Source organism: Centrocercus urophasianus, unplaced genomic scaffold (assembly GCF_019232065.1).
Source record: "Centrocercus urophasianus isolate 14NV4802_14NV808 unplaced genomic scaffold, USGS_Curo_1.0 seq_1, whole genome shotgun sequence".
Lineage (NCBI taxonomy): Eukaryota > Metazoa > Chordata > Aves > Galliformes > Phasianidae > Centrocercus > Centrocercus urophasianus.
This window is the reverse complement of record NW_024884141.1, coordinates 290,044-314,064: the sequence shown is the minus strand read 5'-3', so window position 1 is coordinate 314,064 and position 24,021 is coordinate 290,044. Positions and strand designations below refer to the sequence as shown.

Sequence of the window (24,021 nt, the reverse complement as noted above, 5' to 3'; positions counted from 1 at the left end):
TCAGTCACGGAATTAGAATATGGCTTATGTTGAACAGCTCTGCTGTTAAAGAAAGGCCTTGCCTTCTTCCCACCGCTCCCCAGAGGGCATTTACATTAATGCAGGGCTCACCTCTGTGCTTCTGTCCATAATCCACTGCACTCTGCAAGACAACATCAAGTTGTACCTCAGAAAAAATAACTTTGCATCTTGAAATCATTGCTTAGGTTTTAACCATAAGTGCCTGTATGGGTGAGAGGGAGCTAAAAAGAAATCTGAAACATGTTAATTAGGGCATAAACCACAAGCAGCCTGCAAAGCCAGATGCAAGCATCTTCAGTGAAGTGTCTCACATTCCCTTGATTTCTATAGGCTTTGCATTTAAAGCCTGTGAGGCTTTTCCATAGGAAACAGCTAGGCTTTTAGCAAAAGAGCACTTACAGATCATCTTGAGTGAGATCATACAGCAGGTCAGGACAGCCAGGGGATGAGGCCCAGCCAGCATGGGTGTATGCAAGGCAGGTCCTGCCTGCCCACCCTGATCTCCTGGGATCAGGTGATTCAACTGGCGGATGAGGAAAAGGTGTCAACATTGTCTACCCAGACTTCAGCAAAGCCTTTGACTCTGTGTCACACAGTATTCTGCTGGAGAAGGTGGCAACCCCAGGGCTTGGGCTGCTGTGCTCTTTGCTGGGTAAAGAACTGCCTGAAGGGCTGGGCCCCAACGGTGAACAGAGTTACACCCAGCTGGGGAACCCCAGGTGTCAGTGCTGAGGCCTGTCCTCTTTTTATTGAGGACCTTGATGAGGGAATTGAGCGCATCCTGGATAGGTTTGCAGATGACGCCGAGCTGGGAAGAAATGTTGATCTGCCTGGGTATAAGAAGGGCCTACAGATGGACCTGGGCAGGCTGGATCACTGGGCTGAGGCCAACGGGATGAAGTTCAATAAGACCAAGTGCTACACTTTGACCACAGCAATCCCAGGCAATGCTACAGGCTTGGGGCAGAATGGCTGGAAAGCTGTGCTGAGAAATGGACCTGGGAGAGTTGATCAACACTTGGTGAACCATGAGCCAGCAGAGATCAATATCCTTTGGCAGTGTGATCACCTTTAAATTCCCATCATTCAGATAGTTTTTGTTTTACTGTGGTTCTGCTGCCCAAGACAAGCATTGGACACTCACTGGGCTACAAGATGCAGAAAAGCATCCACGTGCCCCACAATGGTAGCAAAAGCAAAGCCTCTGTTCAGCTGGACTTGTTTTTAGCTGGCACACAACTAAAAACACAGTGTAGTTTTAACAGGAAAAACCTTCCAAGTGTTCACTGGAAATTCAAAGTTAAGTCAAAGAAACACAGGCACAGCCCAAGCTGCACATGAGCACGTGGTAAATGAGCTGGAGTTAAATCTACTACCTGCCTGAAAAAGCAAAACACAGTGGTGTATACTGCTTACCAGTGTTCATGCTGGGTTGAACCCTCTCTGAGCAACTTCCCTACAGAGGAAAGCAACTGGATTACACAGCTCTGTAGCCTGGCTGTGTAAGCAAGAGCTCTCCCCTGGTTTGTTGGGAGGCTTGCAGCCTTTGATGCAGTGAGGTTATGTAACAGTGATCTCTCTGCAGGTGCAGACCTGCACATATTAAGAAAAGAGGGCAGAGAACTTGCTCTGCAGCACTCTTCTCATTTGTTTGCTTTCTGGGAGAAAGGGCTTTGCACACACCGCTTCTGTGGGCTAGAAGGAGCTTGCCAGAAGAAGGTCAAGGCAGAAGCTAATGGACTGAAAAGTTACACTACAGTGACAGGCAAGAGCAACTAATGGCATTAGCATCATAAGCCTCTGATGGTTCAGTGCTGAGTGGTCCTTTGAAAAAGACTTTCCTTTGGGTTTTGAATCCACTGTGTGAGTACAGATGTTTCTTTGTAACTCTGTGTTCCAGAGCTGGTGCTCTGCAGTGTATGTCAGGCACTGCGTTCTGGGACAGCACATGCTGCAGGAGACCAGTAAGTGTTCCTACAGCTGACCCACAGAGCAGCTCCCCTGAGCCCTGGGAAGCTGGGATTCAGCAGGGTGCTCACCTTTTCTTCACTTCTAATGACTGCAGGGCAGCCAGCAGCTGCAATTGTATCCAATCATGCTTTTTGGCAAAAATACTGGAGCAATTGCTGTAGCTGGCATGGGGAAGTTCAGCAGACACACTGTGAATGAAGCAGAGATCTACACCGTAAAGATAAAACCTCTGTTCTCATACACTGCAACCACAGAACTACAAATATATGCTTGCATTCAACACATTTTCATTGGCATTATCAGCTTCCACAACTTCTAAGGAAGTTGTCTGGCTGTTCCAAGGCTTCCCAATCTTAGCTTCAGGAAATTTCGTCAACAGAGAAGAAAAACAAGAAATGTGTTATCTAAGTCATAGCCTGATTTGTTACCTTGAGTAAGTCACCTCCCCCAGGTGAAATGAATGGAGCATTTTCTCAGGCAGGGAGGGTTGGCAGTACAGTACAGCTTCAGAACAGCTGTATGGGGCTCTCCCCTCACTCCTGCCCAAGCCAGGACATCACACATTCCCTTCTAACTCAGTTTTTACACAAGACAACATCAGATGTTTCATCAGGAATTCACAGCATTTCCTTGCTTGGCAAGTTCAGTGGAAGATGTCAGGGCTGTTTCTGCTCTCCCCCCTGCAGCATGCAAAAGCTACAAAGGTCAAGTCAGAAGAGTGCCAGCAGACCAAGGAGAAAGCTCTTATTTACATATGATCTTATTAACATTGATTCTTCTGCAGTCAGCACATTTCCCCACTACCCATCACATTATCTTGTCAGCCTCCCGTCCCATCAGCATTTACCATCTCTCACAGTGCTTTTGCACCTCATTCTCATTTTTTCTGCCACAATCTTGATCTCAATCACGTCACGGCCTTCAAACCGCAATTCATTTACATCTCTCTAACATTTCGACCAGCTCTGAAGACATGTACTTCTCATTCAACAGGAGATGCAGGTTTTCACCAGCTGCTCCTTGCTGAGGTGCTGTTTGGCAGCTAGAAGCCCAACAGGCTGCTTTGGATAGAGCAGCCGATGTCACAGTCACGTACAAGTAGAAGTTTCCTGAGGTACTGCCAGCATCAATTTACTGCATGTGACCAAAAGGGGTGAGAGTGCCAAACCCTGCAGCAGGCTGTTCAGAGAGGTGGTGGATGCCCCGTGCCTCTCAGTGTTCAAGAGGCATCGGGACAAAGCCTGCAGTAACTCCAGCAATACTGAAAGCAAACATTCATCTCGGCCAAGTTAAATGGGAAAAACAATCAGATTTGTCACTCCAGTTTAGTTGTTCCTGAAGAGTGAACTGTAAGCAACGTTTAGTAGCAAAGCCTCCATCAGGAAGGTGCAACCTGGACAGCATCTGTGCTCACTAACAGCCACTATGAGTCACCAGGAAAGGTTAGCAGGACATCATCCCCACAGCAGAGCAAAACCAGCATCATTTCCAACCGCAGGTCCACAGCCCCACACGGGATCTCCATAGGGATCAGAGACCCAAGAACTATGAAAGCAGATCTACCTCAGCCAACAGACCCAACAGAACAGATGAGAACCACTGTCATCCTCCTCCTGCAATACAGTATGCACATATCAAATACATTTGGTATTTTATTAAGTAAACAATGCAATTATCAGTGCACATTTTCAAGCAGCAAAAGAAAAGCACCTCAGACGTTCATACCGTAACAAAATTCTGTGGAAGCTGCATTTTATTTGAAAATCCACCCATTTTTGCTAACGTACATTTTAATATTTTAAACAAAAATAGAATCTGCAGAGACAATGCAGCAAGTATGCTTAACTCATGTACAGAATTGCTTTCATATCACTGACTATCCTTCTGAAGGCCCCTCTCTACCCAGAAGTTATGATGTATTTACACAAAGCACCGATCAACAGTGCTACTTAAATTCTTCATTAACTAAATTGTAACTCCATGTCTGTCAGGAGGCTGCTTCCCCTTTTTGCTGTGAAAAGGTGTGTGGCAGAAACATGGCACTCTCCAAACAAAAAGGCTTCCCCCCACCCCAACACGCGACACCTCAATTTTTACAGAGAAGGAAAGTCTTAAAGTGAAAGCAATTCCTCACATTCATTTTGGAAAGGCCTTATAATGTCAAATGTAAAAATAATGACATGCCAAGCACAAAGCAAGAAAGTTCCTTCCCAACGCACTAATGCTGAATTAAAAATGTAGTGCTTCTTCTAGTCAGTTAACTGTTCCCTTGCAAAATCCTAGGCACAGAATTGACTATAAGGATTAATGCATTTTACAGCTCCTCCCTAATTCCCATATATGCTGAGAACTCATTAGATTCAGACCTTTAAAATATTTAGTGCTCTGTATGTCAGCTGAAAAGCATTCTGAATCAGATTCATTCTTTGTGGATAAAAATCAGACATACTGTATACATCCATACTCATTTTCATAAGGAGTTTTTTGATACAATATTAATGTTAAATTGATAATCATAAATAAATACAAACAATAATACATAAGGAATGTCTACTGCAAACTGAATATATAATTTCTTAAAAAAGTTAATTTCCATTACTGCTGTGCCTACGTTTGTGAGGACTGAAGAAAAGGTAACTGCAGAATTAGAGTTAGGACTGGACCCTCCCTCCCCACAGAGTCTGGTTTCGCGTTACGGTAAAGGACTCGTCTCCGCCCCGCGCTGCACTTCCAAACACCAATTCAATTTCCAGAATACAGGCTTCTCTTTGTACGTTATGATTACAGGTATTATCAGAAGCTGCAAGGATCGACCTGTTGGTCACCAGGACAAAACCAGGATCTCAGCCTCGACTCATGGCAAGCCTCGGCTTTGCCTTGGATGCTGATGCTTTCCTATGGAGTTGTCCCAGGTTCCTTCATTGGTCTTCATTTCACTGCGTCGTTCAGTGGAAGAGGAGAGCTTGACAGACTGAAGTTGTTTGTTTTTCCTGGAAGTGGGGGCTTACTGGTGAGCACATCTATTTGGAAACGTTCTTTTTTCTTCCAGCTAAAAGTTACATAAACTGAATCTGGAAAGATTAAAAACCCTCATGTTAACATCCAGCACAACCAGAAGTAGGATTTCACTATAAATTGTGCTTTCTTCAAACATTTCCATTCTTCAAACGCCCAAGATCCCCACAGGTCTGAAGTTTTGAACAGAAATAAGAAGTTCACAAAACAAAACAAAAAAGCCATCAGGATGTTTTCTTTTTTTCCACCAACAGCAGCCCGTTAACATCTGCTTCCATTAAGCCATTTTGTCCAACCAAACAACTCCATGCAATACTGCCAGCAGCAGCACGGTGACACAGATCAGCGTGGCTGCATGGGGAGCCCAAGGCCACGTTCCAGCTGGATCCAGAGGAAGCACCCACAGAAAAGCAGAACACTGTACAACAAAGGCCTTCTCTTTGTGTCTTCTAGAATATCCACGTTCTCACTCACCGTTTTACTCCCACCCACCCCAATACAAATAGGAGCAGAAGAAAAATTCCATTGAGTAGCTACACCAGAATTGAAGCCCCGCACACACAAGCCAAGCACCTCGTTCTGCACTGCTGGGCACCTGGTGAAGTGCACGAGCAGGCTGCTGGGAGCAGGGGGTGTTTGCTGCTAGCAGTGAATAACAAACACGCTCCTGATGAAATGGAAAACACCAGGTGGAACCACTTCGTTCTCCCTAGCTGCAACACAAAGCCCTGGGCGCCCTGGCTCTTGCACTGCAGAGAGGAGCTAGCAAGCTATTTCCAAATTGAAGCAAAACACTGCTTGACTTGATCAGGTCTTTAAGCTGTCAAGTGCACCAAGTTCCCAAGTCACTTCCACAGTGCTTCCAATTCAACATGACTGGTTTTTATTAATATATCTCTAAGTGTTTTTAAGAAAATAAAACTGATTAGAACTTTCATCTTCGTTGTACATCACAAAACCAGCACCTCCCCAGAATAACGGACAATACCTAAGTTGTTCTACAAGAAATCCTGGAGAGAGAGCTCTGCAAAGGGGTCCTTTCCTGAGGCTCTGTGAGGACTCTGACTGGAAGGGCTGGATGCTGCAGACAGCTAGTAGGAAAGACGACAGAGACAGGGTAAGAAAAAGAAAAAAGGTCTCAATGACAGAATATGAAAGCTGAACGTGTAATGAAAGGACAAGGGGAGGTTGAGGCAAACTTGGCAGAAATCAACTATTAAAACAAGGAGTTTGGTCATATGGAAAACAGAAAGCCTCTTCTGTGGTTGGTGTAATGCAGGAAAAAGCTGGATGCACCCCTCCAGAAAGGGAACTTCAAGTGCCAGTTACCAAATAAGCCAACAGACTGGCACTTTCACAGCAGTTCTCTTCAAAAGACTCAAAACATTAAGCCTGACGCTGTGGGATACGTTAGCTCTCTCTGCTTTACTGGTAGAGCTGTGAACTGGCAGGCAGAGAAGGCTGAGGGCCTGGCCGGAGCACGGCAGCTCTCCAGGAGTCTTCCTGCAGGAGAAAGAGCTCTCAGCACCTCTCCCTTCAAAATGCAATGTTCCTAAGAAGGAGGACAGCAGCGAATGGATTGTTCTTAATACAAGGGCTGGAAGGAGAACAGAGGGTATGTTCTGGTGGCAGAGATAACAGTGAGAGTTTGTCAATTGCCATCCTTGATGTGAGAACTGGAACCTGAAACCACTACAAAATGAAGTCACAGAGCCATGTATTTAAAGCACCACCTCCAAATTCAGCCATGTAAGTACATAATTTACAAGCACAGGTATTGGCTTTTCAGCAGCTGCTGCTGGAAGAGGCTAATAACCCCCAACCTGTAAGAATATCTGCTGCTTTCTCATTACTTTAAGCCTTTTGTCCTTTTTGTTATGCTTTTCCAGTTATAAATTGTGCTTTAAGTTACGTTTGCCCTCCACCTGCAGAACTTGCATGTTTTTGCAGTTACAGAGAGTCAGCCTTCTCAACCTCTGACCCCACCATTTTAACAGCTGACTTGTAACTGAGCTGCAAACAACCTGTGTGTACCTGCACACGATACCCGCTGCAAAACCACCCCATGGAAGGCATATTTCCTTTGGAAATGAACATCTGCCCACCTACGTGTGACAGGGAACACACTTATGGAATGGATTGCACTTCTGCCCAGAGTGTAAATATTGCAAGTTGGTATTTTTCACAATGTCTTGGAAAGCATACAGGGTGGAGGAGTTCTTTCAGGATTAATGCTATTGGGATTGAAATCTTCATGTCCCTCCTGAAGCCCTGCTAAAAGTGAGGCATTCTGGTCCAGTCCCCATAAACACATTATGGAAGAGCCATGAGACAGAATGGAAGTGCTTGAGAAGCAGTTTCAGGATGTCAGCAGCTCTCCTCTCAAACCCAGTTCTTCCCCTTGGAAAGCTGTAGCTCACACCCCACCACTCTCCAGGATTTAAATCAGACTACTAAGCCAAACAGAGCCATAACTTGAAGGCCTGCCCACTGCAACTTGACTTCGTGACACATTTGTCATGTTATTTGACCATGAAGAGGACATCATGTATTAAAAAATCCTGTTGAATTGGTACTAATTGGAGATCTTCCAATTCAAGTCCAACGTAACATCCCAGTTTGAAAGCAGTGTGGAAGATTGGTAGATTTGATGCTCTGCCATTAGCAACATCAGCAAGTAACCAGAAAGAGAGACAGAATTTCAGGAAGCCTGTTCACACTAAATACTAGGGGAAAAAAGCTCAACCGTGGTACTCCCTGGATGCCCCAGCCAACTTCAAATACTTGTAACGAGACTCCTCTAAGTATGAAAATGGAAACCCAAAAGCAGTGTAATGCATACAAACCCACGTCTAACTACATTGCATCCATCTCTACTGCTTATAAATATGCTGGAAAACCAGGACATGCCACGGCAGATTTTAAGGAGAAGAGTTCAATGCTAACAGCACAGGTCACCCATTTTTTTCTAGCGCCAACAGGTCTAGAACTGAACGCAGCCATCTTTCCCACTTAGAGTTTGTGGCACTTGAAGCACAACACACACTGCTGGATCAGGCCCCAAGTCTCACCTCCAGCAGCCATCAACTCTTACTGCTTCCACCAAAGGTAAAGAGTTTCACGCCTGAAGCTGCATTCAACGCCTGCAAATCTCAGGGAAAATCCTTCCTAAGCACACAGTAAGTGCTGATTCAAAGGGCACGTTTCCAGTCAAATTAATCCTTGCAGGAACCAAGTGTTCTCAGACTACAGCACAATAAATACAGCTCTACACACCTCACTTGTGATTAATTTCTCTTCTTCCTGTCATGACAGCCAGCTGAGATTCAACCTAGACCAACCCTGCAATGTCAAACGAAGCAGGAAGGCTCAACATAGCAATTCACATCTACTTGTTTATAACTAAATTAAGCAGGCACATTTTTTTAAAGGAGTATTTCCTCATTGATGCTTTCAGAATTGAGGAAGATTATCTGTATTTATTTGACTTGCTCTCTATCAAGTGCCAAGCTCATCCCTTCCACACGACAGTATGACACCCCATGTAAGAGTTACCTACGTTCACTTGCCTGAAATACAGGGAAGGTGCAAATAAACAATGTCTCTTTCAGATAAAACTTTTGAAACGTATATCTACCTATGTATATCCACAAAGACCTAAAATGAGCATGGAACTCCTGTTAAGGATCAGACAACAGCTGAAAAAATAACCGGAAGAAGGCTGGAGGCTCTTTTCCAACCTACTGCTGAATTCTTTTTCCTCCACACTCGACAGCCCCCAGAACACACACACACCTGTACACTTACACTGATACACAAGTACATCCACTGCACCTAAAGTAAGGAAGTAATAAATACATGCTTTCAAAGAGCCACCTACAAGGAGAGCTCTTCATAGTCAGATCAAAATACTGTCACATCACTGCTTTTTTTTTTTTTAAATAGCATCACGAAGGACAGCATGAACTTTGAGAAACGTTTGACTGGCAAGAACGAACGTGCAGCATTAATGCTGGAGTCCCAATCTGCCAGCTAAACTTGGATGCACCTTTAGCTACACTATAACTACCTCACATTCCCAATGATATCAACTATTTTCTGAAAAGAGCATGGAAGTGTTCAAAGTTTGTTTTCCTCACCATTTTTTGTACATCTACTGGATATCCTGACAACGCTGTAAATGAAGGAAATCCCCAGTCACACCCCCAGGGGAACAACAGTTTCAGACATTATCTATGGTTCTGCTATTCCACCTTTGCTTTTGTATAACAAACTTTATGCCATCAACCTGGATTTCAGAAGCCAGGAAGCAATCCTTACATGAACCAGCGTGCTTGTGCAATGCATTTCCCAATACAAGGAGTTACTGAAACACCTTCAGAGCAACGGATCCAGCTGTAGTTTTCTCCCCAGTAACAATTTTTGAGCATACACACCTGTGCTCCCGGTACAGGGCCAAAAGGATTTGGTGGTCTCATAACAGGCTGGCTGTATATTAACGTTGGCTGTGTCATTACTGGTATACCTCCCATCTGTGATGGCTAGAAAACAATCCACACAACATTAAATCACATCTAGCATTAAAACATATCAAGTTCTTAAGGACAGAAAGGAAAACAGCGACGCATGAAAGGCCTTGGCCCTATTTGATACATGCAGTCAAAACATTTCTATGGTGTTCTGCAAGTAGAGCTTACTAGAAAGGAACATCAGTGCACGCTTAAGGAACAGTCACAGTAAGAACTGAGCTCATTCCATCCCTTGTAGCAAAAATGAAAAACACTGGAACACTCATTTAAAAACAAGCTTTAGTGCTGGTCATCTTGCCACTAACACTGAGGTCTGACAACAGAGCTTGTCTGTGCCTCCAGAAGTACCAAGAACCTCTTCTGAGCTTCCACTGCTGAACTGGTGGAGTTTAAGAAAAAAAACCCTGAAAACTACACATAAAATTAATGTTAATCCAAGCCTGAAGTGTTCTACAGTGCTGGCTGAGCTCAATTAACAATTTAACATACATCAATGGTCTTAAAGTCAAGTTTTATTTTGCTTGGACTCTTATCTCCACTGCTGTTGCTTCTGGCATTCCTCTCAGCTTTGCATGAATAGCCAGTACTGGTGCTATTGAACTCATCCCATCCAAGCCACTTTTCCTTGACAAATATTAGTACTCCACCCATCACTCTAACTAGGAAGGCATCCACAGGGCAAACCCGTTCAGGAAAAACTGACCCTTTGAAAAATACCCTAACAAAGATTCAGAATAATTGCTGGTGCAATGAAGACACAGGAAAAAAGTAGCCAGGGAATGCTGAGGTCAGCAGCTGTACCAACAAAACTGCCAGTCCAGGATCCCCTCACTGACAGAAAAGGGCTCCTAGATCTCTGCTTAGAAATGGCCACATTAAGAGCTACACTTTTAAGAAAAACTAAAAAGCAGGTTGTAAAACAGGTCAACACTTACTGCTAGGGATCCTAGGAAAGTATGAAAGAGACAGGATGTTATAAAGCCAGGACTTCCAGGATGTTATAAAGCCAAGCATCGCCCTGATGACCCACCTCATCCATCTGCTCATGCTGCACGTCCAACAAGTAACAGCAACCCATAGCAACAGAACCACAGCTACTATTAATTCTAGTTTACATTTCCTATCAGCCTTTCAACACCACAATCAATGCTGCTTTACACAAGATTGCTTTCTGAAGATGCTACCTTCCCTAAGTGCTGAATCAAAGTCACCAGGAAGCCGCTGCCAGTATCACAGTGCTCAGTTACATCGATCAGATTCCAATCAGCACCCAGGTACTTTAAGCACAAATGAGTGTGCACAGAACAAGACGTGCCATTTTTGTTGCTCGTTTATTAAATACAAGTTATGAACCTAATTTGATTATACCATTAAACCAATTTGATACAGATCAAGGTGTTTCAGGAAAATTCCATTTCATTCACTCAAAGCTGTGCTATACAACTGTACTCATGAAGAACAGAGGCAGTTAAAACACATTTCAGAAATATTTTCAGGTTTGAGCCAAGAACAAAACTTCGAACCATTGTTCAGAGCAACAAGCACCAAGGCCAGCTCTGTACCAAAGAACTTCTGCAACTGGTGTGCCAGCAAGAGATGCAGTTCTCAAGCAACACCACTACACGTGACTGAAGGCCATTCCTTCCATCCTACCACTGCTACCGGGGAGCAGAGGCCAACCCCACCTCAACCCAGCCTCCTTTCAGGGAGCTGTACAGAGCAATAAGTCCTCCCGAGAGCTTCCTCTTCTCCAGAGGAACAGCCCCAGTTCCCCCAGCCATTCCCCCATAAGACTTGTGCTCCAGACCCCTCACAGCTCCATCGCCCTTCTCTGCACACCCTACAGGGCCTCAATGTCTTTCTTGCAGTGAGAGGCCCAGAACTGAACACAAGGTGTGGCTTCACCAGGAGGTAAAATTCAGTCTTTGGTGAAGCAGTTCAGAAAAAAGAAAATCACTATTACCCAGTGAGTGATCAAACCACACACAGCACCTGAATGTGGAGTTACAGAAGTGCTACTCACCATCCCATAGCCCATCATCCCTGTCGGCGTTGTGGCAGGATACGCCATCACAGGCGGTGCCTAGCGGGAAGAACAGAGGTGAGCTGAGAGCAGGGACTGGCTGCGTACAGGTAAAGCTGCAGCACTTTGCTTATTATGAAGATAGCAAAGGTGTGTGTGAACTTATTAGAAATTGCAGCCTTTGTGTTAAAATGGACCCAAATTGTTTGAGATGAAATACCTAGGCTTCTAAGCTTCTAGATCATCATGATGAATTTATAATCACGTATCTGGTTTTAACCTGTTTGAATACTGGCATCCTCTTGACTTTCTGGTTAAAGAACATTACATGATACAGAGAGATTGTAGAAGGAATATTCATTAAGCAGATTTATTAGAATTCCATTTAGCGTATTTCAAAATGAGAAGTTGTGGTACATGAGAGTCTTAAAAGAGAATTTTTGAAGACTGAAAGGCCAAATTACCATTGGTTTTGTAGACATTATAGGAATCCTCCTCTCGTTAGTCAGGATCTACATGCTATGGGGATCTCCCTACCATGCTTCAGTATAAGCACAACTCTAACATCTATTAATTGGAATAGAAACTCAACTTTTCTCTTCTCTTGTTCAGTCTCAAATTAAGCCCAGATAAGATGATAATTCTAAACTTACAGCAGGATCATTTACTAATGCAAAGGCAGACAGAGCCCTCAAAACAATTTACATCTACTTACAACACATGGACTGTAACTCACGCTGTCTCTCCCTCATCTGCTTAGTGCACTCAATTTGAATAGGTTAGGAATCCCCCTAGCACCTTACAGGCACATTTACACCCCAAAGTAACTTCCATGAAGTTAGAGGCAGAACGCTGTCAGAGGAAACCTAGGACTGAGCTGCATTTGTATAAACAGCCTGGCACCATATACATAAAAAAAACAGCTGATAACTCTTAGGCAGTCTAAAGTACAATGGAAGACACTTCTTCATTACAAAACCACTCTCTTTGTTTTACAGCTTCATCAGCCACTTTTGAAATGAGTATCAATTCTCATAAGGACAAAAACAGTTTTTTCCATGCTATAAATTGTGTTTATTAGCATTCAGCTAACTTGCTGCCTTATCCATACCATCTCCTTTTCTCTTAGGGAAAAGTCTGATTTTTCATTGCCATGGGGATTAGTACTCAGAACAAGGCAGACAATGTACACCTCACAGCATGCACAGGAGGTTATTAACACAGAAAAAAGGGAAGCGGTGACACGCTCACAATTAAGATAAATTAAATGAATTTAAACAGATGAATTGTAACGTGAAGCACAGGACATCAGCAGTGCTGATTCTGAGCTGAGTTCAAAGGTATCAGCTGCCTTTTTCATACATGGTAGCCAGTGCCATGGGCATTTCAATTGCCATCAGGACGCGTTTCCCTGTCAGGGATGTCTAGACTGCATATATCCACACGGCCAGAACGGCTGCTCTGAAGGGCATTCTTCTTTTCTCAGGGTACTTTGGTTGTTCTTTCAATGTTAAACATATTGGCTACATAGATTCTTTTTGACTGCTCCAGTAATGAACCTGACATCTGCAACGAAAACAGAACTCAGGGAAAGACCAATACCACTGCTTGCATCAACTCTTTGAAATGAAAGATTCTGCACTGCTCAGACAGCAAGCATTGCATACTGCTTGCCCATGAACCGTCAGCACGGCTCTTCCTTCTTAACGTGAGCATTAATTGCATATTGGTCTCTCCCCTCTGAAAAACACTCAAGATCTACCACAAATGTGGATAAAGTGCCAAGTGTAACAGAAGCCCGTGAGGTTTCATGCAGTTATTCAAACACAAACATCTTATCTTCATTCAAAATTCACCAAGTGCATTGAAGGCAGCACAGACACACACCCCAGCTCTCTGGCAGCAAATGGTACAGTTTAAAGCAAGGAAAAATAATCTTGGTATTTCCCATGCCATCATTCGAATCAAGAGCCTGCAGAACACCTATGAAGTTTGTGTATGCTAGGAAAAGCTCAATTTTTGGCACACCAAAGATTTTAAAATGAGAAATGTGTAAATAGCAAGAAGGTTATGAGATTCTGCAACAGCAGTGGTTAATATCAGCATGCCAGTTGATTGCAAAAAGGCTGTGGGTTGTTTCACTTACGTATTGTGGAAAATGCATGCCATTCTGTATTTCCCAGGGAGAACAATTACATAATGCAATAACACTGGATTAGAAGCAAATACTTACACAATGGAATATACACAGATAGCATTTTAGTTCACAGATACATTACATGTCCACCCCAACGCATTCTTGTAATTCAAGTCATTTACTGAGACAGCGTACATCCGTGAAACTGCCCTTAGCATGTTCTTAATTGATCTGCACAGTCCATTTATTTGGTATATGCCTTTTTCCAAAGACAAGGAAGTCTTCTTTTCAAAAGCATATTTATTTAGCAAGCAGCAGTAACTCCACAATAAATAGACCAGCACAGGAAGGCAAATTTTCTTCTAGATTATTTGTTTCTGGGTGTTTATGTTCACAGAACAGTTTCACAGGAAGAAAAGTGTCTCAGCAACTAAGAATAAAAGTTGTTAAATATAATGACTTATCACAAGAAGATGCATATACAAGACATGAGTTATTCAACAGATTAAAGCACACAGATAAACTCAAACCATCAATCACTAAAGGAAGTCAGAAATCACTTTCTTCAATACCTACACACCTTGCAGTAAGGCCCACAAGCATTTCTCTCTGTGACTGAGCTGGTAACACTGGTCACCACCGGGGTGAGGTGGTGGATCCAGAGACACTCTCTTTCCTAACCCATAATGTTTGGTTATCGCACTGTGGATTCAACCTCCCCCAGTTGGAATCAGATGCAATAAATCCTCCGGGACTTTTTGTTACCCGCTCTGGCAGTGTACAGTTCTCCAAGTCACTGGTGAAAGGGTGAGCAGGATCCACGTGCAAAAGTGGTCCATTACCACACGAGAATTACCCATATATATCTTCTATTATTTTGGACACGCTAGTCAAGAACCCTCACCTGACATGCTACCCAAAATTCTAGCCAATACTACATGTTACAGTGGGCACCACAAATGAGAAGTACCTGAAGATTAATCTCAGCCCATTCTCACCCCCAGAGCAGGCTAAGTGTTGTAATAGTAAACACACTTGGCATGTCAACACACCTGAAGAACACAGCTGTCAGACTTGTTCTTAACTAGACTACCAAGTATCCCCAACACATCAGTCCGTGGCTTCATGTTAATTCACTGAAACATGAAGCCAGCTATCCTGCCATGACACACTGCTCAAGGAACACCAAAGTTTAACATAAACTTGCATATCTCACAGCAAACTAATTTACTAGAACTGCACAGCTGAGAAAAACAAATCCAAGCAGCACACGCCTCAAACTGATCCCTATTCCAATTTTCTACTGCCTCTTTCCTGCAGCTGTCACTTCCAAATTTGTCAGTTTTCACTCACTATTTTAAAATGACTGTTTGCTTACCAGCGTTGGAGCATTCCATGCAGTTGTAGGTGCAATCTTGGGTTGCCAGTTGGAACCACCTGTTAGTTTCTTTTCACTTGGTTGAGTCCAATTTACATCACTTCAAATAAATTTGTAAAAGAATTGTTAGAAAAATAATCAGTTTGCTTTTACAAAATGTGAACAATGTTTCCTCTTTGAAACTTTCATTTAGCAACGCTCATTCAGCACGTGAGTTGAAGAAAGGTCTGAGGGTAAGGTAACACCTAGAGGGTGGTGACACACTGAAACAGGTTGCCCAAGGAGGCTGTGGATGCCCCATCCCTGGAGGCATTCAAGACCAGGCTGGATGTGGCTCTGGGCAGCCTGGTCTGCTGGTTGGTGACCCTGCACACAGCAGGGGGTTGGAACTGGATGAGCATTGTGGTCCTTTTCCACCCAGGCCATTCTATGATTCTATGTCCAGGGAAAGCCACCTTAGCTTGATTCAAGCTCAGATTCCCTGGTATGGCTTAGCCTAGCTTACTTTACTGAAGTCAAAATAGTTTAGTGATGAACAACTACACACTAGACTTCTGCTAGAGTGACTGCAGAGTTGGCAATAGGCCGCCCCAGTGCACATGAAATTTGCTGATCACATTCTCAACTTCACTGCTAGAACAGATGCTTTTCTAGAACAGGCCCTGATTCAAAATTCACTTCTCTAAAGGTCAAGCAGAAGCCTGAGGTTTGTGGTCTCACATACTGTAGTTCTGCATGCACTAGGATCACATGAAGATTTAGAATGCGTGATACGATCACTACAACCTAAAGAAATAATCTGAACTCATTTCCCAAAAATAGAGACAACCTGAAAGAACTCAGACAAAGGATGGCATCTTGCCACTGCTGTTACTCCTCAACCTATAGTCTTTCAAGCATCTCTTTATTTGTTACATCTCATGTGATGAGAATCAGAATCAAAGCACCACCCCAAACATGCTCTGAAGGGCAGATGACGCTCTGGGCAAGCTGGAACCTGTGCTTTCATAAGATTTTACTACCAAGAGGAAAAGCTCCACTTTTGATTAGGCATACTCACTTTTTAGTAGTTCCATTTCCAATGCCCAAATCTGTCACAAAGTAGAAAAAGACACTACTGAGATTTTATTCACTTAAGAATTAAATAAGTATTTACGTAAGTTGTTCAATACTTACTGCCTACGAGATTGGCTAAAGATGAATCCAGATCATCTGACACTAATTTGTTAGGTGGTACTTTGGCAACTGGAAGACTCTGGTTCTGGGAGGCCACTGTTGGTTTTAGTAGACCACCTAATTCATCAAAGCCTTGAAATGATAAACAAACTGATTTGAATCATAGGCTTCCCATGAACTTTGTGATATTCAGTTCAGCAGACAGCTAGCTCAACACAAAGGGTGAAACAGCTTAACCTAGTAGCAGCACTACAACGAACACAAGATAAAAGCACTATGCCTTTGGATAAAAGAGAGACTACAGAAAAAGGAGGCTTTGTTCTACTGATTTAACCCATGTGACATCTATTTTATATAAAACAGATTCACAACCACCACAAAACACGAAAAAACAAAATTAAGCATATCTAAATGATTTCAGTTGTATCAAAAAGTGTCTGCTTTTAGCACTTCACTGGTTTGGCCAAAGCAAATCCAATATCGGAAGAGTTAAATGTCAGAAGGCCGGAATATTTACTTCCCAAATTCTCAGAAGAATAGAAGGGTTCTCAGTCTGATTACAATCCAAATTAATACCGTATTTTTGATGGTTCACCCTTACATGATCATTTCCTGAAGTGAATCTCTGCATCAAAAAGCAATGCATAGGCAACTGAGTGTGTTGATAATGTTTTGCACTGCTGAATAAAATTAAGAAGCAACTTTAACTCCACTTATTGCTGCAGTACACAGTTGACAACACTTAAATAATGCTGTTCACAGTGTGAAGTTTCAATGCAGAAAAGATTTAAGGAATTAAATGTTTCTTCAGGATACATACAGAAATAATGAAGTAGCCTTTCCTTACACAGTAAGAAAAAGCTAGTTGAAGAATGCTGTTATTGATCCTTTAAAGCCTGCTTTCTTTTGTCAACTGGAACACTGTCATATGATTAAACACAGATTATGAGGACCTGTCACCTATTTTGGTAGATGTCTTACCACCAGAATCTAGGACAACATTAGATGATTTGTTTCCAAACACAGACTCAAAGTCAACATTAAGGCCAGCTGATGGTTGTGGTTGAGAAACAGGCGACGGAGTGAACCCTGCGTGGAAAAAAAATAAAGCAGTTGAATACTTGTGTGAAGTTTTCCTCGTTAATTTCCCTTCTTTATGGAAAAGACAACAAACACGTAGATTATTTCAGTGATAAAGAATGATTAGGAAGACCTCAAGTGATCACATTACACTCCAACATGGAGAATTTTCATAGGAAAAGAGCTGGAACTTGAACTCCTCCCAAGAAAAAAGCTTCTGTCTCAAAAGAATGCCAGCAGACTGTGGAAGATCTTCCCCAATGCTAAGTCTCTGGCACTATTCGTACCATCCCTGTCTTTAACTGCTTACAATTATTTAAGGAAAAATTATTGTGCTTTTGCAGGAAATGCAGCTGGTTAGATGCAGAATCTGTTTCAAAATTACTTTCCTCCACCTTTCCTCTACTGAGCTGCTCTCAGATACAACTAGAGCACGATCCACACTACCCCAACACACCTGACTATCATGCTTTCAATAACACATTCCTAATACTAAAATTTTAACAGTTATTTTTGAGCACAAATTATTTCACTTGTTTCCTGCTGTGTACCTATAAAGCAAATATGATCTTCGTTAAGTGTTCTCCAGATGCTTTTTTTCCTCTCCACACTGAGAACTTGCTCCACTGCAGAGCACAGTTTTAAGCAATACTAAATAAAGTTGGTGGCTCAGATACGAAAGCTCATGTCTTCTGGTGTTACATCCAGAGCACCACACACAAGTCTGAGCAGATGTATGCATCTACATCTCAAGTCATGCAATTATAGAAATTATTCCTATGTAAGAAAAAAAAAAAGAATGCTTGAAGTGTTGCAAATTAGCTTCTGGTTTTGAACAAATTCTAATGATATGTAAAAACAGAAGAAAGGGTTGCACACTTCAATAATAAAACCCCTCAGTGACCTGCCCAATAGTTAGATCACTTTCAGCATGCTGACACAGCTCATTTCAGTCTTCATGTTCTCCTAAAATAAGTGAGACTTCACCTAACACTTAATGATTAATGGTGCAATCCTTGTACTCAAACTTCACAGAGCTGATTTGGGTCACCTTTCCTATTGGTCTTAAAGGAAGACAAAACTTTCAAGTCAAAAGCATCCACCAAGAAAATACATTTTTTCCATTAAGCACAAATCAAATAAGAACTCGGAACAGCATACAAGGACATGAGGGAAGCAGTAATGTGGGAAAAGATAGGGAAGTGAATAAACAACAAAACAAAATGAGTATCTTTGTGACAAGTACAGCATCAGGTTGTAGCAGGCCATTTCAGAGACTCTGAACTGCGTATCAGAATTCCTTTGACAGGATGTCCTGCAAATCGTGCCCATACCAACAAGTCTGACAATGTAACTCATTGCTCTTTAAAACATGGGCTTCAGTGGTACAAGTAAGATAACGTTCCCACTCTCATATTCTCAGGTGTTTCGAGCAATAGGAAGTGAGACAAACCAGAAGACAAAACATTGCTTGGCACTTTGTGAGTTGGGCTTAGTGAACAGATCAAATCATTCTCCTGGTACGACTCCAGCTGGTTGTTTTTAGTGTTTTTAAACAAAACATCACTTCGTAGTGTTTAAGAATCAACTTTTCCACAAAACACAAATTGAAGCTATTGCTAAGCCTCGCATAGCAGCCTTAACAGCCCCTCCTCCTCCTGGTTTAGGCTGTTATCTGCCACAGCCAGCAGCCCACCCAACTGCTGGCAAGGCACCACAGAAACAGCAGCAATACAAGTTACTGTGCAGACATCACCTCTCTGCACAAGTTAGACACATGTAATGCAGAGGATACCATCTGTATGTTCTGTTGTGAACCTCTGTCCTCAGAACATCCCAACCCCTGTCTCACAAGCAGTGAAGGTGATTAATGCAGCAACACGTACAGAAGGAATCCTGAAATGGGGAGATACTCATTTCTCAGACTAAAGCCTTGTTTAAGCACAAACCAGAAAAAGATGAGCTACCTGTGACAGCACATCTAGCATAAGCACTGCTACAGAAATCAAAGTTGAGCCAATGTGGTAAGGCACTTCTGTAGCCAATAACAGACCTAATAATTCCAGGCACACGACACATTCAAACTTGAGTGTTTGAGGTGAGGCTCCATCCTGTTACCTACCTCCAAAGAGACCAGCTACAGAAGAAGGCTCACTGCGGAAATGAGAAGCACTAGGGAAAGCTTGAGGACCACAAAAAGAGTCTGATAAGGCATGTCACACAAAAGAGAGAAAGCCAGGAAAGGAGAAGAGGGAGAGTTACAGAAAGAGAACCAAGATACACTCTATTTGCTATTCAAATATTTAATTTCAGGTCAGTCTATAAATCCACATATACTCCAACAACATAGAAACAACAGAACAAAATTAATACAGGTAAGACATACAAGAAACGAGTTTGTATCATCTATAACTCTAAAGGGAAAAAAACACTTTCAACATTACAGCTACGTTAGGATAAACATTTTTTTTCTTTCTTTTTTTTTTTTCCCAGTAAATGCCATGTTTTACACCCTTTGGAAAAAAAAAAGTGTAAAAACTTCAAGGCATTTTTCTTATACCTGAAGAATAACGATACAGCCCAACAGTGGATTCATATTTGGTTGCCACAAAGGGGTTTAGTTCAGTGAATGGATTGTAATGATCTAAAGAACCAGAAAGAGTTATTTTAAATCCGTGTTCACATTATCATAGCACCTAGTTTGTGCTACTGCTAGAGCTGCATCTACTTTCATAGGTCAGTATGTCAGGAAGTCACACACTGCTTATAGACAGAACTTCGCAGAGTGAGATGCTGAAGGGGAAGGCAGTGTAACAACGCTGTCCGTCCTCAGCAGGTCAGGGCTGGGCTGTGAATGAAGAACGCCCCACAAACCCACCCAGCTGTGCACCACAGCCCTGCACTGCCACAGCTTTCTGTAGGGCTGCAGAACAAACCACAGCCAGGAAGCTGCTCTGACTGAATGCTAACTCCACTGCCAAGCTTCATTTCAAATGGTCACTCTGCATTTGCCTGCAGCCATACCAGTTTCTTAGAAGCAGGGGGAAAAGCAATTAGAAACAGACCAAGTCATTACACCACAGTTATAACTCTGAGTATTTGTAAACTACTGCCTCAACCAACTAAACATCAGTGGGAATTCCAGAGGTCTCACAACTGGAGTTCTGCCCTGGAGACTCTTGCTTCTCCTCTCCCCACTAAGACGAGACAAGCTTGGAAACTCGTCAGAATACTGGTGGCATCTCCAAAGAGATCCTTGGTCTTCTCCTTGTTAAGAAACAGAGCTATCAAATATCTTTCTTATAAGAAAGTTTGGATTCTTCTGAGATCAGTCCTAGTGAGGTTCAACCTGAGAAAGAAAGCCTTGTTGGTGCACTGAGACTGTCTTCAAACCAAGCAGTCTAAGAACAGAACTGACACATCATTAACTGATTTTTTTTTTATTCCCAGAAAGCTAAAATACTGACAAGCAATCCAATTCCGAGGGACTTGCACCAACAGACACATGACAGGGATTTCTGGTATGACAGCACATTGAATCACCTCCAAACTAAGTTTTAATGTTTTTTTTTTAAGTGGTGAGTTCTTAGTTAATTGCCTGAGATGAACAGAAGACACATCAAAGCACCTGTGGCTTTATCAGTTTTGCATGTTAGCAAAATTGCAGAAAACAAATCCCCTGCATAGAAAATCACAGTGAGCTCCAACGTTCAAAAAGAACGCTTCAATCTGAGGAACAGAAAATTAATTCTCAGGCACATACAGTATTTTACCTTAAAACTCCCAAGCATAAGAGCCTGTATTGAAACGAACTCAAACAACTGCTTTAACTGTAACTGAGTTCCATCATCAGCAAGAATACCACCACAGTTAACATCAAGGAAGGATAGTAACACTATTTTTAAGACACAACTACTAAATCAAGTTCTAATGTACCACAAAAACATCTGTTACTCTTTTTGGTTTCTCAGAAGCCCCCAAATATGTTTTAGAAACCAAAATAATAAAATGTTCGGAAATAGGTAATTAATTTAAAACGGTACTTTACCAACAAACATTTCATGTGTGGGTGTCCTACTGGTGAAAGTAGAAACATCAGAAGACACAGACAGATGAGCAGCATCGTTAGTTTTTGTAAGGAAAGGATTTAGGTTTGGAATGGCATCATCAACATTATCAACAGTAGCAGAAAAAGGATCTGTCCAATTCCAGAAAGCAAGAGAAAGAAAAGGGAGATGGGTTTAGTTGTATGTTACTTCCTAGGTATAGAAGAGTAAGAAGAGTTAGAAGAGTCCAAGCAGTATTGTTTTATCCCAAAACCTCTAAATTTGGGACGACCTGGCTATTTAATTTTTAAGTTGACCAGAACTATCCATACATTCTCTGCCCATGGAAAAGTGTATTAGCTACCCTTCTGTTCTCAAAAAGAATTATTACTACCTCGGTTTTACACAACATGCTTCCTCTATATTAAGTCTAATACAGAAAATTAGTATGCTACTTATCTTTAAATACAAGCAGTTTTTGCTCTACTCAGTCATATCCCCCAATACTTGCAACAAGTTTACAGAAGCAGTGACTGCCTCCTACCACAGCACACCAGACTCTCAATGCAAGTCTACAAATGGCTTTAAAAAAGTATGCAAAGAAAACCACCAGCTGCAATCCCAAAACAGAGTGCTAACTTTCTTTTCCATCTACTGATCTTGGAACTTGACGCTTTTTGTGTTTCTCAGCATCATGAAATTCTCAAGAGCTGGAAATATATCGAGCCACAGAAGCAAAGTCCTTATTATGAAACTTGTGGACATGTCGCTGGCCATGAAGAAGAGAACTGCTCTGCTTCATAGAACCATTAATGTTGGAACAGAGCACTGAGATCACCCAGTCCAACTGCGGAGCCATCAGCACCATGCCCACCGACCTGCGTCCCTCAGCGCCACACGCGCACGGCTCAACACCTGCAGTGAACCCATCACCTCCAGCAGCCAGTTCTGAGAATAAACCTTTCCTAATATCCAACCTGAGCCTTCCCCACACAACTCAAGGCAGCTACTTCTCACCCTACCATTAGATAGAGGCCAAGCCCACCTCCTTTCTGAGAGTTGTGGAGAGCGATGAGGTCTCCCCTATTCTCCAGCCCCATTTTATCACACTGCCTAGAACCACACTTACTGTTCTAGACAAAACCATATGCAGAAATGTCAGTAATGCTTGTAAGAGATCTGAGTGCCTCATGGTCTTGGCACTTAGCTTTTAAACCAGGTTGGTTTACTGATGATCCACAACTAGTAAATACTACTGAGACATAGACAGAAGTTTCAGACTGCCTCTGCCTGAATCTGATCTCCTGATTCTTAGCTATAAATCCTATACAGTTTGATAACATGCAGCTGCCAGTCATATGCAAATCCTAAAGAAAATGAAGTCTCAAAATCATAAATGCATTATACTTCACAGACTTAATGCATTTGCATTTTCATTTTCTGCAAGCCTGAAACCTTTTTCAGCAATGTTTGGTTTCTTCCACAGACTGCCTGGCTACATCACAAGTACTTTACCAGGCATTATTAATATTTTTTTAAATCATACAGTTACAAAAAACAGAGTAACCAACAGTGAGTAGAGAACAAGCACCCGAAATAATGAAATTTGTAATAAACAGCAGCAATACAAAAACCTACTAGCTTTTGTATGCCTTAGGCAATAACATTACCACCTAACATATTGTGGACATGTCAAACAGCCAGGCACCTGAAATGAGTCCCTGCTGTAGGTATGTATCCTCTGTCTACTATGAATGCCACTTCAGAACGCACAGAACAAACTGATCTGACAATAAAACACAGCACTATCCTTTAATCAACTCCTGCTTGCTTGCTGTTGCTGCTTCACATTCCTCTCATTCTATTGGTTCTTCTTACAATTGGAAAAAAAAACAATCAGGTAGGATAAACTGATTTTTTCCACACTGGTACATCTGCTCTGCTTCTCAAGTTCTGATCACTGGCAAACAGAAGATCAAACAGCTGGGATGGTCCTCAAACCATCTCAGTAACAGCTCTTACAAAGGCTTCTTTCATTCTTCTTAGCCTTTTTTTGTTTGTTTTCCACATTACTTTACTATTCTTGCATGAAACTACTGTCTACCGGAATTACTTAAACTTGTACAAAGCAGGGTAAGTATTAATTACCACCCTCTGTTCCCAAATGTCAACAGTTGCATGTTGCGTTGTGTTTTGACTAGTAAAGAAATTGAATAAAACTTGAGCAGAATTCTCTCAGAAATGTCATCTTCTCTCTAATTCTTTTTGCTGGTCTGTCTCACCCCAGTTCTAAACCAGCATGTTTACATCTGAAAATCTGCCAATGCCTGTGACAGAGATAACTGAGAATTAATTGGTTTGGATAATTCACATCATTAAAAAAAAAATTGAAAATTCAATTGCTGTCTCTCCTGACAGCAACACTGAACTGTTTCTAAAGCCCTGTTTCACCTCTGAATACACACTGTGTCTGCTTGTGTCAGTGGAATCACTGCACCTTCAGGTTATCTTCAAGCATTAGTAATTCAGGTGCATTCAAGAAAGTTACTGGAATTTTGCAGACTTCTACCTTCCACCCATCAGCCAGTAGCAACTTACCTAAGAGAGAGGAATGACTAACATTTTTCTGTGGCATCCCTTACAGT

At 42.2% G+C, this 24,021-nt stretch overlaps 1 protein-coding gene across 2 annotated transcripts in view; it reads right to left on the bottom strand.

Annotated features, from left to right (window-relative positions):
* Positions 1-3,714: 3,714 nt before the first annotated feature.
* Positions 3,715-24,021, bottom strand: part of PICALM (phosphatidylinositol binding clathrin assembly protein) — a 63,691-nt gene continuing 43,384 nt past the window's right edge. The window contains exons 13-20 of one of the 2 annotated variants that reach the window (XM_042824975.1): positions 17,232-17,339; positions 16,251-16,382; positions 16,135-16,165; positions 15,075-15,174; positions 13,706-13,729; positions 11,560-11,619; positions 9,444-9,548; positions 3,715-5,063 (exon numbers count right to left, since the gene is read on the bottom strand). In XM_042824975.1, coding sequence (XP_042680909.1) covers positions 5,049-5,063; positions 9,444-9,548; positions 11,560-11,619; positions 13,706-13,729; positions 15,075-15,174; positions 16,135-16,165; positions 16,251-16,382; positions 17,232-17,339 — 575 coding nt within the window. In that variant the 3' untranslated portion in view covers positions 3,715-5,048. The remainder of the gene's footprint in view (positions 5,064-9,443; positions 9,549-11,559; positions 11,620-13,705; positions 13,730-15,074; positions 15,175-16,134; positions 16,166-16,250; positions 16,383-17,231; positions 17,340-24,021) is intronic. The other variant, XM_042825789.1, reaches the window with a different exon arrangement.